The sequence below is a fragment of the Hypomesus nipponensis genome, chromosome 13 (genome assembly GCF_054491055.1).
Source record: "Hypomesus nipponensis isolate SF chromosome 13, ASM5449105v1, whole genome shotgun sequence".
Taxonomy (NCBI): domain Eukaryota; kingdom Metazoa; phylum Chordata; class Actinopteri; order Osmeriformes; family Osmeridae; genus Hypomesus; species Hypomesus nipponensis.
In genome coordinates, this window is record NC_140373.1 from 15,874,629 (window position 1) to 15,893,093 (window position 18,465).

General features: G+C 39.5%; 1 protein-coding gene across 1 annotated transcript in view; it reads right to left on the reverse strand.

Moving 5' to 3' along the window:
• The window catches only part of LOC146260420 (inactive carboxypeptidase-like protein X2), a 147,593-nt gene that overhangs the window by 108,797 nt on the left and 20,331 nt on the right, over nt 1-18,465 (reverse strand). Inside the window, 2 exon segments of the mRNA XM_084669881.1 lie at nt 15,560-15,699; nt 17,085-17,194. Of these exon segments, the coding sequence (XP_084526007.1) occupies nt 15,560-15,699; nt 17,085-17,194 (250 nt within the window).

An 18,465-nucleotide genomic window follows, 5' to 3' on the forward strand; every position in this document is an offset into this window, starting at 1 on the left:
CCTACTGGGGCACAGGCCCTTATTCATATCCCTCTTTTTCTTCCAAGCTTGCTGTGCACGATGCACTACTCGGCTATAGAAACTCCCCTTGCTTAACCCACCGTACAACAGTTCAAATACATTTAGTCATTTAGCAGGCGCTCCAGAGCGACTTACAGTGAGATACGCAAGTTTGATCAGCTTTAGCAGGGACATCAATAGTAAATGCGAGCGCAAAATACTTTTGAGCTTCATGTAATACTGTTTTTCTGTTTTAGTCAAAATAAGATGATCGGTAGGCCTATCATTTTGAAACTTTATTTAGTTTTGTAATGTTTTCTTAGCCTACCTCAATTCTGACTTGTGTGCCGAATCCGACACCTGAACTTCTGTGTGCGTGCTGCAGTGGCTATTGGGTAAGCTCAGAAGAGCGCGCTGACATGGAATTCTGCGGGCATCGGTTTAAGTTTTCGGTTTAACTGCTTTAATTGGGATACTGCTTTGGCATAACACATCTTCATATGTAGGCACCACCGCTGATAATGTCGCTTTCACAATCCTGAACAGACGTCTCCTGAAGTGACGGTGCGCTGTGCCCCAGTGAAAAGGGTCTAACGACGCCCCTGGTCCATGCATTTGCCAAGGACAAAACAAGCCTACGTCATTGTGTTGATTAGGTTGAATTAAAAAAGGAGAATGACAAAATGATATCTGCTCCCACGAACAAGCTCTAGTTATAGTAGCATACTTGTGCTTTCCAGTCAGTGTCTATTCTGATGGCCATACCAAGACTGGTCCTGCTTGAAAAGCATCCAACCATCCATTCTCCATTTTTGTTGCCATTGTTCTGAGAAGCTTTTTAAAAAGAAAACTAGTCACTGTCACTGTTGAGTTGTCGTTCTTCGAGGCAAACCGATCAACTACATCCTCATACATCTGAACAACATTTGTAGACTCAGTACTGCTCATCTGCAAACCATGAAACTGTCGCGTCTTCTTGTTGTTTCTATGAGCCAGATGACAAGGATGGTCACAACTTGACTTATTTTGTTGAGCTATCTTATTACGTACCACATACATACTTTATTGTATCCACATACTAATTACATCATTATGTGGGCCTACTATACATGTTATATGTGACTTGTATGTAACAGCTATAGCCACGCGCCATCACAACAAGGCTCGTTTGCTACTCACTGAGCTCGAATGCACAACCTCCGACTTGCCAAGCGTGACCACTACCAACTACGCCAAAGAAAAGCTAGCTCTTCGTTGACGCGGGTGGCCTGTTACATACCTGAGGAGCAAGTTTTGTGGTTCTAACTCTGTTACATATAGCACAATACATTTCACCCTGTGTACATGTAAATGGTACTGTGTACATTTCCCACACTGTCAGTATGATGCTTGATGCACTGATCAAAGTTATTGTAAGACTTATGTTAGACAAACAAAGTCTTATTGTCAGTGTGGGAAATCACAGTGGTTTTTACATATACACAGAGGAAACACAGTTACATTTACAGATGAGCAGTTAAGAGCCTATGGATGCCACTTTGGTGTTTGAGGATGTGGATGGTTAGTTTGCCTCAACTTCTAAGGAGAATGGTCAACAGTGAATGTGACTTACATGTTTTTTAAAGGCTTCTCATAGAACCAAGGTATAAAAACAGCAGACTAGAGTTTGATGCTTTTTTAAGCAGGACAAGTCTTGGTAACACCAATCAAAACTAGATTCTGATTGGAAAGCACAAGTAAGCTACTACCCACTTCTAGCTTGTTTGTGAGAGCCTTTTGTCATTGCTTCTTTAATTTAAATGTTGTACTCAAATCTAATACAACGTGTTAGTCATCAAGTTCTGATGTAGTAAACTATTATCAAAGCATTGCACTACTGCCAGAGCTCTTCAGTAATTTTGGATCTACATTTTCCCATAGAGGGGTTTAGTTGCCTTGCACATCAAACAAATGAAATACTCATTCAGCTTTGTCAGCTTCTCTTATACTCCTTTTATTTTAACCTCTCTCAATCCTATAGTTTTCGGTCCTACTACTAGCTTGCATGTTTTTAGATGTTTATCTGCTACAAATGAATGGGTTGTCTAAAATATGAGTTGGAAGCAAGATACCACTATTAAATTTGCCATTTGCGCCCCTCCCCCCACCTGTCACAGGGCCAGGCTGCTGCTGTAACTTGCTAGCCAACCTTAACTGAGGGGACTGTTTGAACGCGGTGGAATAAAAAAATGTTTATCTTTATGTATATTTGAGACCACACATTCGTAGATGTACGTTTCCACTATATGTTAATGTATTTTGAGGTCGATCCAATTAAATGAGCGAAAACAAGGCACATCTGTCCATATTTTGTTAGTGAAGTAGGGAGAGGAATGCTCGTGGCAAGCTAACTAGCTGGATGGAACGATGGGGAGTTTGTTTGCACTCAAAATGTAGCTCTAAAACAGGGGCACTCCTCAGACATAAGCTCGATTATAAAAAATCCCCCAGCTGGGAACTGTTCGCGGTTTTCACAGTCCTGTAGAGGAGACCTTCATGAACACAATGACATCAAATCGAGGCTGTGGCATTGAAGTTCAGGTTAGTAGGCAATGGCTCAAAGTACTCTCAGCCAATTACAGACCTCTTAAAATGGGAAAACTTCTGTGCCACATACGGGATGGTATTCACACAGGGATTGGCTCTAATTTGAGTGACAGCTTGATCCACCAATTGAAAAACTCATCTGGGAATTTTGATTTTTGTAAGGGGAGTGCCGAGATTTTACTGTCGCCGTTTGGCCTCCTAAACAGCAGTAGAATTCTGTTTCTCTAAACCGCGTTGCGTACAGCATTACAGTGAGCTACACTGGTTTAAAACTACAGGTATATAAGGACAATTGTACCCATGAATTGTTTACTAGTAATATAATGTCATAATAAATCATAAAAGGTTCATCGATATGTGAGGCATGTTTATTATTTTAACGATTGAAAACGGATGTATCACAGACCGCTATCGTATATGTCGTTCAACAGAGGCTAATTACGCTAACGACTCAGTCATCAAACGAAAATTGACTACTGTTTTCGAAAGTAAATTTACTAATAATATCAGCGTACATCGTATTGTATATTAAATCTCACAATTGTGTTTTTTATCACAATATTAAATGAGCAATACGTTCAATTTTGCATTTGTTGACGCTTGGAACCCTCCGTTGTGATTACATTGAGAGCAGAACGTTTGTCTCCCTAGTATTACACGGCTGTTCGTAATACTGTAGAATGTTCCATTCACTTAAATGGGGCTTCCCAACGTTCTGCGGTGAACAATTTTTCAATATTTGAACTTGGCTATGCATATTTGACCGCCGTCAAGGGAAGTGGCCTTTTTGCCTCGGATTCGCATCTTTCGTAGCACTCCGCAAGCAGTCTGGTAACTTTTCAAAGCCAGCGTACTCCATTGCTCGGCAACGTCAGCTGATTTGAAGCCTAAAGAATGTTCAACGTCTATGAAGTTCAACATCTTTGGCAAACTATTTTTCTGCCGATCAACACAACGAATGGTAACAAATAAATTGTAAAAAGACACACTGTGTTAAGTTATTTTTTTGGCAAATAGCTGTGTAATAAGCAGCATAATGTATAGAACGCCGGTCATAGTCGGGAAAATAAGCCCCTTCAGCCCTTAAGCCCCTTACCTCCACAGTTAGGATTTAATTTTTTGTCACAGCATCGGTTAACGACCCCTACTGCTAGGCGTAGCAGTGGACCTCGCTGTGGTGAGAAAAGCCGGTTATGGGTGCTGCTTTAGCTTTGATAGCAGTACCCATCACCGGCTGCTGTAGCTTTGCTAGCAGCAGCGCTCTGATGTTTGCTACCTTAGGAATGGCTAGTTAATGCCGCCTCTCCCATGATTGAAATGTTGAATGATTTTCCACCACACAACCGACATTTTGCTCGTCCCGGGTCTTTGTCTGTTGTAATGTATCTTTCCATTTGTAGCCAAGCATCGTTAAATCTACACTTTCCTGGCATTTTGAATTATCCCTTGCGCTTCTCTGAGTTACTGTTGCTATGGCCATCGAACTTTTCAGTTAGTATGAGAGCGTATGCCTGCTTATATTTTGAACGTATTTCTTTTAAAAGCATGTGAATTATTTAAAACTCAGTGTAAATGAACAACATGAAAATATGATTATAACAACTTTCCATGACTTTTCCAAAACTTTGGGGATTTTATTTTTTTCAAGCACTTTTCCAGGCCTGGAAATAACCATTTTAAAATTCCATGACTTTTCCAGGTTTTCCATGACCGTACGAACCCTGAATATTACTCTTTCCTATAACTGTGAAATATTACCTTTTAAACAATTCCCCTTTTTAAATGTTACCCGGGTAACCATAGAAAAGAAAATACATCAATATCAATGTAGCTAACACACAAATCGTTGATACCTAGGACCGGTATGCACACCCTACCACACTGCAGAGTGGACTGGTGTGTGTAGGACAAAGTCTCTCAATCTTCTGCATGCAATTCTTTGAAGCTCTTCTCCGTTGGGTTGTAGCTCGCCATCAAATGTGGAATCCAATCCAGGATCAACTCGAACTCGTCAAAAACCTGACCTATGTGGGCAAGGTCAGAACTTGTATTCAAACTTCAATTTCCAATGGATGATTATAAAACCAAAGCAAGAATATATTCTAAATCGGACATATACACTTAATACCAACTGGCCACATCAATACCAAATATACAACCTTGTGCTCTGCCTCGTGTGACAGTAGCTATGTAGCATAGCTATGGCGACATAGCCACATGTGTTACCAATTAACAACAGTTCTAAATTCAAATAAAACATCTCAATTATAATACACATCTTAACAAAACATCTCAATTATAATACACATCTTAACAAACATCATTTGAGTGACATACATACGCTATCACTTAAATACTAGCAAAGGCATTTCTTACCAATGCGGTAACGTCACTGTGTCCAATCCCGACCGGATTTTAGCTAACGTTCTGATAAAATGCCACTTCAAATATTTATAAAAAAGATTGTATCACGTTTTCAGCTGATTTACTGATTTCACGTTAAGCTTTAACTTCTTACCCTTCGAGCTAAATATTGTAAACAAAATTAGAGTTAGCTTATCCTTTACTAGAGCCGGTAAAAAGACGCTGGCGCCGGTAAATTAGCCGTGCTCTACCCTTGTCCAAACCCGACCGCACTTATACTCGTAGTAAACACTCGCTGCTGCTGTTTTTCCGGGGATATTAACTTGATCCAGGGTCACCAAACTGACCATAATGCTGTAAATATATACGGGGACAATAAGATATCACGCTTCAACATCTCCAAACTATGCGATAAAATCTAAATTTGACTGTTTACCACCCCCTGCTGGATGTTTTGTTGAACTCTTCTCATGTCAGAGTAAAAAGCGTCGCCCTAGTGGTCTTTCGGCTTTCTCTCATCAATGTAACTTTTCTAAATTATTTAGACATGTAAATGTCCATATATGTTTATGAAAATTGACACGTAGATGGTTTGGTATGCCTAAAATAATATTACTTTACACTTTGCTAGCGATTGCAAAAGAAAATGGTGGCAAAAAGACCGGAAACTGGGTGTCCAGACCCCGTTCGGGTTTGGACAATAGTAGTTTACAGCGGTCGGGATTGGACACAGTGACGCTACAAATTCTGAACTGCAGAATCTCCACAATATTCAATTCGGTGTACAGCAACAAACGTATCCGCTAACTTACTTAAATCTTTGCTCCAGTGGAAAAACAACTCAATGAAAACGTATTATTTAACTTGTTTGAATGTTTGTTTCAATTAATTGATTTGTTCGCTGGCGTGGCTGCTCTCATCCTCGTCTTGGTATGGAAGAGAAAGAAGAACGAGCAAACACAAGTTTTAATGGGCACCTGTCTCTGATTGGTTATTGAATTGAGGGTTTCTGATTAGTTGTGCCAACTTCGGTTAACCAATGGGAAAATAATATATTAAATAAGTATTTTTATTTATTTTCTTTTTAAAACAAAATCAAACCATCACTCCACTTCAGGCTAACATAAAAAACATACAGTGTAAAACAATCCATGTATATCATATCATATTTTAACCTGGGTTACACAAGTTTCACAGAAATCTGCACAAATCGAGGCTCGACTGTCAAAGCTGAGCGTCACTAACTGCCAAACCAGGGTTGGGGTAAGTGTTTGCTGCAGCTGGCGTTAATCCTACGCACAAGCGCTTCGTAATTGGTAAGTTTTTACTTTTAATTGACGATATTGAACACAGATGTTAAGTAACTTGTCTTTACTCTAAATATCTTCTCCGTTTTCAATTTGAAGTAGTAGATATACTTATGTAGGAAATCTTCCATTGCATTCTCTCTCTCCAGCTTCACGCCTTCGGTTATTATTCAAGCCTACGGTGTTAATACATACAAACTTTGACACACTTGCAAGAAATGATCCGCTGGTTAGATGTAGCATGATCTTATTATTTACGTATAAAAAACTCACCACACACAACGACAACATCGGCAACCCTGCACTATGGATTATTATTTTGATGTCATTTTAAATTAAGTGTCTGAACAAGACTGGGTGTGCAGGCAGGCATGATTAGTTTCTCCTCCGTCTTGAACCTAAAACCTAGATTCTTGGTTAGAAATGTTGCCAGTCTGTTGCCAATGACCAACGGTTGCTACTTTTTTCCAGCAAGTTCAAGTCATTCCAGTGTTGTCCTTTTACCTTCAAATTCGTTCAACCAAGACTTCTGGTTTTCTGCTCAATTTTCACATTTTCTGAAATTTTCCCCTTTTTGTTTAGCATTTTTCTGCCTTCATCTTGCTCCAGGTCCTTTCAAAAATACCTTTCACAGCAGTATCTTCCAACTGCCAGTACTTATTTTTTTCTCTTTTCTGTACTTTTCTGGCTTAATCTTGCTGCAGGTCCTTTCTAACATACATTTCAGGCCTTTTAAAACTCCAGCAAATAATTTTCTGCTAAATGTTCACATTGTATGCATTGTTTCTCTTCTTTCTGATTTTTTTCACTTTTTGATTTGCATTTTTCTTCTCTTTTCTGTAGTTTTATGCCTTTGTCCAGCTCCAGCCCCTATTTAAAATACCTTTCGGACGCTTTGAAGCTTCAGCTTATAACTTTCTAAAAATGTTCAGCTTTTTTAGCATGGTCAGCTATCCCCATTCAGGTTTTCAGCATTCTCACTGCTGTTTCATAGGAACAGCCTTTTCTAGTCTCGCATATATATTATTATGCTGTTAAGCATTCTCACTATTGTTTTTCAACTTCTCAGTTCTTCCGCCGTTTTTTGGCCTTTAACTAGTTCTGCATACTTTCATCAATTCCTACAATTTTGGAATCAAAACGTTCCGCTCCCTCAGGAGATGTTGGCTATGACTTTTGGTATTTCTCACTTTTATACTTTTTAAAGAATTAAGGTTTTTGTGCAAATGATTCTCCCAATAAAAGTAATGGTAAATCCTTTCAAATCATTAAAAAGCTTCCTCCTCTTTCAAACTTAACTACTTCGGCATACTTTCAGCTAGAGACACCATTCAGCTATTCCCAAATGATTCAGCTTTTTCAAATATTCAGCCAATTTGGAATTGTGACAGTTTTAAATAAAAATTTTTTTTTGCTCCTTCTTGATTTTTATGATTGAGCTCTTTTTCTGATATTCAACTAAATTGTCAAACAAATTCCTCTGACGTTCATATAGTTTACCTTACAGAAACAAGTTATATCTTAAAATGTAGAAAAACTTGTCCTCTTTCAGCCAATGTAACTACTAAAGAGCTCACATTTACAGATTTTCAGCTTTGAGCCTTGAAGCGAGAGCAGCCTTTCAAATTCTCTCACTAACTTCAATGGAGAGGTGGGTAAAATTCGTCAGAGAAGGCCGAAAGGTAGATGATTTTAAAACTGCCGGTAGAGTCGTATTTCTGACCGCACAGTCATATAAAGGACATCTCTAGTTTCAGCAGAGTCTCATGATCCGAGGGGGCCTGAATGTGAACATGAGTACCGTCAATACACCCAACAATACCAGGTACCCCAGATTTAGAAGAGCAGCGTTTCTGTCCGTTGTATGTTGGAGATGAGGGGAAAGCTCCTCGATTAGCTCAAAAATATAGTTTCTACCGAAACAAAACCTCTCAATGAGCTCATGTTCAGAGTAAATGTCTAGCGGATTTGTGCGATCACGGATGACTCTTTCTCGCCTTAAAGCCCTTTCCATTTGTTGTCTATAAACGAGACGCGCTGCCATTGTTGTGAGTATATTGTCCGATCAAACTGTTGTACATTATAATTACCATGGATATTAGTCCAATTTCCCAACTTACGCCTGCTCCCCACTAGGCGTAAAATGTACACCCAGGTGCAGCACATAAAGGGCTTAAGTCTAACTGGTGCACTAGTCGTAACATTCAGTTTTACGTTGGACGTAGCGTACGCCCAGGCGTACGCCCAGCTGGTGCACTCGGCTCCAGAACTCCATTGCCACAGCCTAAACGTTGTCAATCTGTTCATGAAAATAATTCATTTCAGCCTAGACCGTACAACGGAAGTAACGTTAAATCGAATTCAACCAACGCAATCGCTACCAAGACAGTCTAGTAGTAGTAGTAGCCTACAATTTACCGGGGTACCTTCTACACACAGCAGGGCTATATTGCATTTTGCCTTGTTACTGACAATGATCGCTACCACTGACATGTTTATGAATGAGTGATTTTCCCCCTAAATAAATGTCAAGCTTATTTTCGTTTTTGGGGGCATATTTTCAGTTAGCAGATGGTACTATTTGAATCATGATTTCATCTGAGATAGCTACCGCTGGTAACGTCATTGTTAAAATAAGCTTCAAAGGGGGTTCTTTTTTAATGAATGAATATAATATGAGTAGGCTAAATGCCTGAAAATATCACGAGAAGGGAAAAACTTACAATGACGTTTAAGTCATAGAGATTAGGTACATTTTTGCACCGGTCTGCCAAATGTATTAGTTTTGATTGAACTATGAGGTTGCTGATCACCATTCCCTCTTGCAGGGGAAATGAGAAGACAACTATTTCATTCTACTCTTCACCCTTAGTATTTTGAGTTGTAAATGAGCAGAAAAAAATATGCTTTTAAATCTATGTAATCTTTATAAATAATAAGTAGGCTATGCATTTTAATATAAAATATACTCAGTTATATAATCAGTTGTAAATTGTAATAATTTAAATACTGACCCCTGCAACCAACGCAAGCAAGCACACCCTACAATTTCCCCAGAAATGTTACCCTCTCTAGTTTGTGACATCTTAATCACCGAATGCATCACGGGCACTGTGTACTAATGAATATAGCAACAGAAACAATGCTCGTATGACTTTATAAAGGAAGCATGTATTAAAGTTATTTATTATATGGCAACGATGGTACAAGCTTTCTGATTGGCTAATGGGGAGTCATGCCAGTCAATATTGCTCCGTATTGCCCTCTGACGTCATCTTCAAAATGAGCGACGAGTCAGCTGCTGAGTTTTACTATCCATATGATGCTGAAAAGATTTGTCATCGAAAGCGAGGATGAAGACTAGACTCTTTTAATCACTTGTGTCGTTATTTTGTGGTAAAATTAAAGCCATTTTAGCAGAACCATGTTGTCCGCTTTCTATCAAAAGTAATGAGTTGCTAGGCAACACATGAAACACAGCGTGAGAAGACTTGTGAGCTAGCTACAATTAGCCTAGAGGTACCATTTATTTTCGTTTACAAAATGAAAAGAAGCAAAAAATGCCGTATAATAAACTACCTACTAACCTCGGCTTTGCCGTATCAACCTCGTTATCGCTCGGTCGATACGTTCCAGCCTCAGTTTGATATTTCCCGGCATGACCTCACTCTCGGTTAGTAAGTAGTTAGTATTGTGTTTATTAAATTCATGACTTATGAACTTAGAAGTGTGTTCAGGCTTAAACATTGTGTCTCACACAGGGTGTGGGAATCAGGCTGTATTTTGTGTCGTTATCTCTACATTTCAGAAGCAACCTTGAAACCGGGCTGAGACAGCACCCGAGCAGGTGGGACGCGTAGGCAAGAACAACTCCCTACTGCACAGGAGAACAAGCTCAACCCTCTTGTGTTTTTTATTTTACTGCACTGTATAATATATGCTGGGGCAGGGACTTCATGAGGGGTTAGTTGGACTTCATGAACCAGCCCAAAACTCTGTTGCGGGTAGGGAAACCGTAGAGCTCTATACTTGTTGATTTCCAACTGCTGCATTAAAGCTGATATTATCGGACCTCTGCGACTCCAGACCACTCTTTCTAGAACACAGACTTGTGTCATTGAATACCATCATTACATATTGGATTAGACACAAAGATTGAGTCCTTCAGTAACCATGGAGATGTATTCTTTGCAGCTAGCCTGCTCCAGAGCAGGCTAACAGCCAGGCTAAGATTAATTGTAGTCTCGTGTTAAATCAGCTGCCGCTATGATCCGAAATAAACGTTTTAACAGTTATTCCGTTGTCTTCTGAATGTGTTATGTATTTTTTATTAACATGCATTAGGCCAACATGTCACTATTGCTGTCACAAGTTTGGTTTTAAACCCTACTATTACAATTGTTTAGAAATGGTTGATGAAGTTGCAACTGTGATTTCAATGAAGTCAGTAATGAAGGCGATAGACACTGCTCAAAAAATAAAGGGAACACTAAATTAACACATCCTAGATCTGAATGAATAAAATTCTCATTAAATACTTTCTTTGATTCAAATAATTGATCATTGTCGTGTAATTTTGTTGTCAGCACATTCAACTATGTAAAGAAAAAAGTACTTAATTATATTATTTCATTCATTCAGATCTAGGATGTGTTATTTTAGTGTTCCCTTTATTTTTTATTAGTATACGGTACCATTCACCTGTGTGTCTTTCTGCACCATGGCATGCCCATTTCTGAACGACATTTTGGATAACGAAGCTTTGATATTGAGACGTGCTTTCGGACGTGAGAGGTTAATACATTGTTTTACAGATATGCTTAAGTATGGATTGAAGTCACTTATTTTTCTAGTTTCTTTATCTCCAGATACAGTTTCCTCTGTGTTTTTTTCTTGATTTCAATACCAAGGTCCAGATCCTGGAGACTTTTACTGACAGCAATCTGTGCATCTGCCAGCTCAATTAGCTTTTTCAGATGTTGATTAGAGACATCTGACAGTTTGTGAATTCTGGAAACCACCCATTGATAAGCACAGCAGGAATTGTGCATGATTTAGATTTCCTTTAGCCCATACTTACAATGTTGCCAGGCTGGCTGTCAGGCTGTAGCCTACTGGTCTGGACCAGTTACAAATATATATATTATGAGTGCTATATAACTGACTTTTATCGTGTTAATTGTTGAGTTGTTTGACTTGTATATTCTCATGGGATGCCATCTTGCTGCATACAAATTGCCCTTCTGGAGCAAAGAATAAACTGAACTGAAATGACTTCTCATCCATCATGGGCTAAATATGCATTTCCATACGATTTACATGATACCTCAGGCCTTCTGGAGTCCAGTGACACAGTCTCCTCATCATCAGCTGCCGAAGCCCTTTCCCATACTGCAGAAGTTCCTACCCCTGCCATATTGAATAGACTTTGTATTGACAGGATGTGCCAAGCCATGTGCTTTTAATGAAAAATACTCACTGGATCTTCGTCTGGTGGCAGGAGAGTAACTGTGTTGCTGGACACACAAGGCCTGCAAGTACCTTGTATGAAGAGGGCAGTTTTTGCAGGTGGTCAGTAGCTGTCCCACCCTGAATCCCTTCCATCACAAGCCTTCCTTGGTTTAAGACGAGACAATTCCCCAGCTGGGGTGAAGCCTGGAGTCCCCCACCCCCCCAGTGCCAGACAAATGAGCCTTCTTCTTAACTGCTAAAATCAGTTTAGATCAAATATGTTGCAGGCATCTTGTAAGTAATGACATACCATTTACAAACTGTTAAGGCACTTACCAGCCTGCAAAATGTTTTTATATTTTATCTTGACTTGTTGCCAGGATCTTTTTTGTCCAGTCATGTTTGTTCTGTATGAACATTAATTGTATAAATATATTTAGAATTAGAACATCTTATAGTGATTTGTGCATATGGTTGTAAAACATATTCTTGCATTGTGAATAAGGGTTTGAAATGAGGCCTTGACTTTAGGGTACATTTCCTGAGGAAAATTGATTCCCTCTGCTCACTTTTAAGGCAAAGTAGGCTAAATCGAGCTTTCGCTCATTTTTCGTCGGAGGGCATTACGGATCCGTATTGAGCTGTCGGTAGGTAACCACGCGGATGGCATGACTGCGCATCAGCCAATCGGAACGCTACTCGTAACTTTTTTGAGTCATTGGTTTTTAACTGAAGTGTTGTCTCATGTGAGGCAGTTGATTTTGTTTGTAATGAATAATCGAGTGTGATGATGAAGTACGGTATGGTTATTTTGTACCATTTCTTAATAGAATTTACAGAACAATTACTATACCGTGATATATAACGTAACCGTGATATACAATTACTCATACCATGATAGAAGATTTCGGCCATATTGCCCACCCCTACATAGTGCTTTACATGATAGGCTACTCAAAGACGCTTTGCAGACAAACCAGCACATTTAGCACATAAACACAGATACATAAATACAACCAACACATAAAACAAGCATATTAAAAGCAATTGAAACAGAGTGTACAACTTTCCTAGTAAGTAGGCTAGATATTTCAATCCTTACGCATTCAGTCGGTCCGCAATTGTCTGCCAGGCTTTTCTCTATGTTGAATAACAACAGCCGTATTTCTGTTTTAGCATATTATATGCTTCAATTTCCGTAATTAGTTGCTGCTTAGCGGGTGAAAAATATGCCGCACGTGTCTTCTCCATTTCTGCATCAGTCTTTGATCAATACCACGGTCAGTTTAAGAAAGCCGTGAAGGTGCACTTATTCCAACTATGTACATCTGGATTGACATAGCTTCACCTTCTCATCCTATCCTAGCCAATTATCACCCTACGTCACACAACTGTCAAACAGGCTCAACTGCGCATGTCGGTTGCAAAAGACGAACTTCTCCCTGGTCTTTTACACTTGGAGTGTCGATCAGGTCATCATATCTCTAGCCACTGGATTGCAGGGCTCGATATTAACTTTTTGAGGACTCTTGACCTTTGGACAAATACATTCACGTTTCATTTGTCTATGCACAATAGTCACTTCACCCCGATACCCTTAAATAGCCTGATCAAGTGATCGGGCAAAACTAGCCTGGCTAACGAAGGTCGCTTTCTCAGGCAAATCACGAATGAAACAGGCTCGGTTAAAGAAATCAGAGAAGCTGGCTACTTCATTAGGCTCGTATCTACATTGGGCAGTCCTCCCTGACGTTTCTGGTGTAGAATGGAGTGAAATACAACATTGTGCACACTGCCAGTGAGCAAGTCTGACTGAGGCTAACGTCAAAACAGTGTAATGGGACGCAGTCTCACTCAGATTGCCAGTTTAAACAAATCAGAAAAATAATCAGACCAGCTGGCTAAAAGCAGAATTCCCATATCTCTTGAAAGCTGCCCTGCTCGACTTTTTAGTAGTGCTGTCAAACAATTAAATTTTTTAATCGCGATTAATGGCATTAATGTCATAGTTAACTTGCTGGGGCACATTTTTATCTATTCTAAATGTCCCTTGATTTATTTTGGTCCCATTCTTTTTTCAAATTTTAATGCTCTTTTCAACATGGAAAAGTGGTTCGGATTGCTTTGTGCAAATATTTTTTTATTGAAAACAACATTGCAATCGCCTGGCTTTGACGAGGGGGCGGAGAATTCGCATCAGCTGTGTGCTTGGCCATCAAGTGGTATTTCAGACTGGACATGCTGCGATGATAGCTCAGTTTACAACGACAAAACACACAGATCACTTTGGTCTTTTCAATGGAACCATTTGGCAAGTTTTTAAAAGTAAACTTCCCATTCAGAATCTTATTGGCATCCATTAAGATAGCCTACTACCAGACTCAGAGAATGTCTAATATCCGTAAACGGGCTCTGCTACTACTCTTTAGCCGGCTCGCAAGCCAAACAAGTGTGTGTGGCATGCCTGTTGTTTTGTTTCCGGTCTAGCTAGATCCGGTGTGGTGTTGTAGTTTTTCTAATGTCGGTAGTTGTAAAGTTTGCAAGGCCAAAAAGAGCGTCAATCGCGCAAAAAAAAAATGTACGCCGTTAATTTGGGTTTGCGTTAACGCCGTTAATAACGCGTTAAACTGACAGCACTAGTAATCATACTTATAACACAAAGCAAAAATTGCTATGTGGTGAGTTTCATCTAGAATAGGCCTATATTTCACGGATGGCCTCAAAACGAGTGAGTTTAACCAATCTACAACAACTACTACTGCAGCAGTTAGCATTTTGTCACAAACTTACATTCCTATTCAAAATAATGGGAGAATCATAATCTATATATATATTTTTAAATAATGTATATAAATACAGCTCCAAGCCGCGATGCGGGTTCCTCCGCTAAATATTTTACAAATTCAATTGTAGGAGAACAAGAGAGAAAAACGACTTCATGTTTGGCCAACAACAATAGGCTAAATGGGGATTTGAACTCATGAGCATAAGGTTATAAGTCAGTCTCTCGATCCACTCTGCTACACACCAACTGTTAAATGTAATGAATAGAAAGGCCAGAGTATTAGCTTTGGTCAGCTTTGGGACAAAGGTTAAGAAACGGTGACATTTCAAGGTAAAATTGCTCGAAATTGAGCATGGTCCTTTAGAATGATTTTATCTTGAAGCCAATAAGGTTAGAAAAAACATCAGTCAAAATTATATTGGATTTATTGACACAAAGATATTGAGGCAATTTGGACATTTACATAAATACACTTCTTTCAGCCATTTTGCATTGCATTCCTTATTCAACTTGATCTTATAGGAAGACATGTATTCTACAAATCTGTAAAAAATTAATAAAATCGATTGGACCTTTAGTTTAAGAGGAGATAAATGTTTAAGGTTTTCAAAAAAATTTGCAGTACAGTAAAATCCATCATTGCGGACCTTATGGGTCCTTAAGGCTTTTTTCTTCCCCATGAGAAATAAGGCATGGATACCTATTTCAGGCATTTGAGTAAGGGGGCACTGGGGAAATCATGTAGACTTTGGGTGTGGCTTATAGCACCACCTATGGGCGTACGTGAGCCAATAGCAGTCTGGGAGTAGTGAGTGACCTGTTGTATCATTGGGCCATATTTAAAAAAGATCGGGTCCAGGACTTTTTGAGCTATTGAGCCATTTCATGGAGAAGAGGACAAATAATAAGAATACTAACAAAAACAATTGGTTTCCTCCAACCAGAAGAACCCTTATAATTGGGCCATAATTGCCCACCCAGGATATCTGCCAGCCCACCCTTCTTTTGCTGTCAGTAACCGGGCCTGAGTCTGAACGTGTTCTCAAACATCATCGAGCATACTCACGACCAGAGGGAGTTCCTGCCCTGCGTGATGACCCCGGTGAACTTGGTCAACCTTCTGGCATCCACCTCGAACCACTGCAGAGGGTCAAGCCTCCCTGCGCACCAGCCTCCGTCATACAAATCATCTTCATAGAGGGCAGCCTTCCAGAGACAGAAAAGCACCTTAGACCCCTTTCTCCATTTTTCTCACTCTCAGTTTAAAGTGGGATTGTTTTTTTCCTACCTCCTCCCGATTTTTATTAAATCTCCGTAAAAAAACGTATGCACTTCTCTTTCCCCCTGTATCTACCCTGCAATAGCTCCCACATCCGCCGCCATGTGGCATCACACCCCACAGTTGGAGAACCACTGACTCAAGTCAATGGTATGAGAAAAAGACCTGCACCTTAATTCTTTTCACTAACCACTCTTGGGACGTTTTGCTCAAACCATCAGAGGGGAAACTTACTCAAAACTGACAGGGCTTTGGTCAAAGGAACACATTAGGCTTTTTGTTCTGGGCAGTGAAAGCTATAACCTTCATAAGCAGCCAATACATTGTAAAGTAAATTGACACATGTGGATTTATGAACATTACAAAACTATACAAATAGGACTAATTGTTTATCTTCCTCTAATGTAGACTACCATGGCTGTTCAGGACACTGAAAATATCACACTTTGAAATTTGTCAACTGTTAAGATGCTCCAAGTACCTAATTAGTCTTCCAAACAGGTTTTCAGTAAATCAGGTTTGATGATAGTCAGGTGATAATCATGATGAATATTATCATTTTACATGATCAAGTCTTCTATTCAACATAAGATAATTTAAATGCAACATAAATGGAATGATCTTGTGTAAAACTGTAAATGGGCAAAACAGAGAACAGCAAAGATTGTCTCTGGTGTTTTGTCCTTTGTTATCAGTGCTTAGAATCTGAACACTGAAAAGAAAATAATTTGTTTTGATAATGCATTTGGCCTGAATCAAGAGGACACATCTGTTTTATCTGTGTACATAAACACACATACACACACACACACACACAGCATCATGACAGCTTACAACCAAGGCATTGTTTGTCAGTCCCTCAACAGATACAACACATTAAATGGCGTGTGTGGAATGAAATGTACAAAATCTGGCAGTGCTGACTCCAGATGATGATGAGGCAAACTGGAGAGTACACTCTAGTTCATTTCCTCTGAGGAGCAGCTCGCACTAACAGGAAATACCTCTTTTCCCAGTTGCCAATCCGCTTTATGAGGTTTGGGGATGTTTCCCAGATTTTATGGCAACAGTGTTGTTTTCTCTAGAGTCTGCAAAGCCATGACATGTAAAAGGGAGCTGTATGCCATCATAATGGAACCAAGCAATTAGTATGACATTTTATTGATATCTTTGCACAATAAGACCATTGAGATATCTCTACACAATTACAGGCCACCAAGACTTAATTGATTTGTTTTTTTTCAGTGAGTATTCCAGGCGACTACTAAAACCTAGTTGCAACCTTGGTTGCTATTTCAGAGGTCTGTCCCACCTGGATGTTGAGACGACCCCTGTGAGCTCCAAGCCCGTAGCGTCTCATGGTGGAGGCGTGAAGCTGGAAGTCATCAATCTTCAGTGTCTCCAGTCCCATCGGAGGGCATTCTATGAAAAAAAGAAGAAAAAAAACTATGTATGGCTCAGTACTACTTTTATACTGTTGTGGATGAATCTGTTAATTCCAATCGTTATTATAATTTTACGTAGGTGTTTCTAGGCATGTTATTGAAGTCTTGCATGACATGTTATCTATGGCCTGATGTGTTTGTCATTGTTGTGTGGATTGTCCATGTGCATGGAAGAAAGTTAAAATGTGTTCCCAGTTTGACGCAAGTTTAGAGCATGATCAACTGTCACTTTACAACCTCAATGATGACATTAATCACGCACCAGTCAGGTGGTGGCTGTAGAGAAATGGTTGATTATGTCTGAGTGTACATGTCATCTACTTGAGGTTTATATTCTTTCACTTTTTGTATGGGCTCAACAACATTAACTCAGTAACATAGCAAAGTCACAACGCTTTCTTTTAAAGGTCTTCTTTTAAATAAACCAGTCACTTGCTGCCACATTGTGGCTGGAGACTTCAACATTGGGAAGTTATGACAGAGGAATTACAGACTTCACTCATTAGTACAGTCTTAGCATTAGGGCTTCAAACCATACTTTTTTTCCACTCAGTTTGTTTTGAGCAGAATCATTGTTGGTGGCCATTTTGAATGAATGAATACAACTTTTTCCCCTACTCCTACACAATATATACAATAATCACCAGCTTTGGCACAGATTATCTTCATACCATAATCACCTTGACATGTCAAAATAGGACTGAATTACAGCTGTTTAAATTTTGGCCAAATATGACCACGCTTGCCACAGGAGAAACAGCTTACTTTTGTATACATAACTGTACACAGCAATTCCCAGCACTGAGAATGGCTCACTGGGATAAGACGGGCTCCTTTGAAGTACATGGTCGTAGGTTCAAATCCAGCCACAGTCATCAAGCATGTCATGATACTGGTTAATCTGTTTAGTGAAGCCAGGTATGCCACAGTAGCTGTCTAGTGGTATAATGGTCATGGTAATGTTTCATTCTCGGGGGATTTATACTCAAGAAGAGTCAGATTTATTGTGCTTTGTAGATGTGTCCTCTAACCTCTAGGGGAGCGATCCCGTGTCCGACATATGTTAACTTGCAATACCAGCTGAATTGATGCCATTTTGAATAAATTAATAAAACGTTTTTGCCCTACTCCTCCTACAAAATGTATGAAATATTCACCAAATTTGGGACAGATTATCTTTAGACCACAATCACCTTGACATGTCAAAATAGGACTGAATTACAGCTGTTGGGCCAAATCTGACAACCG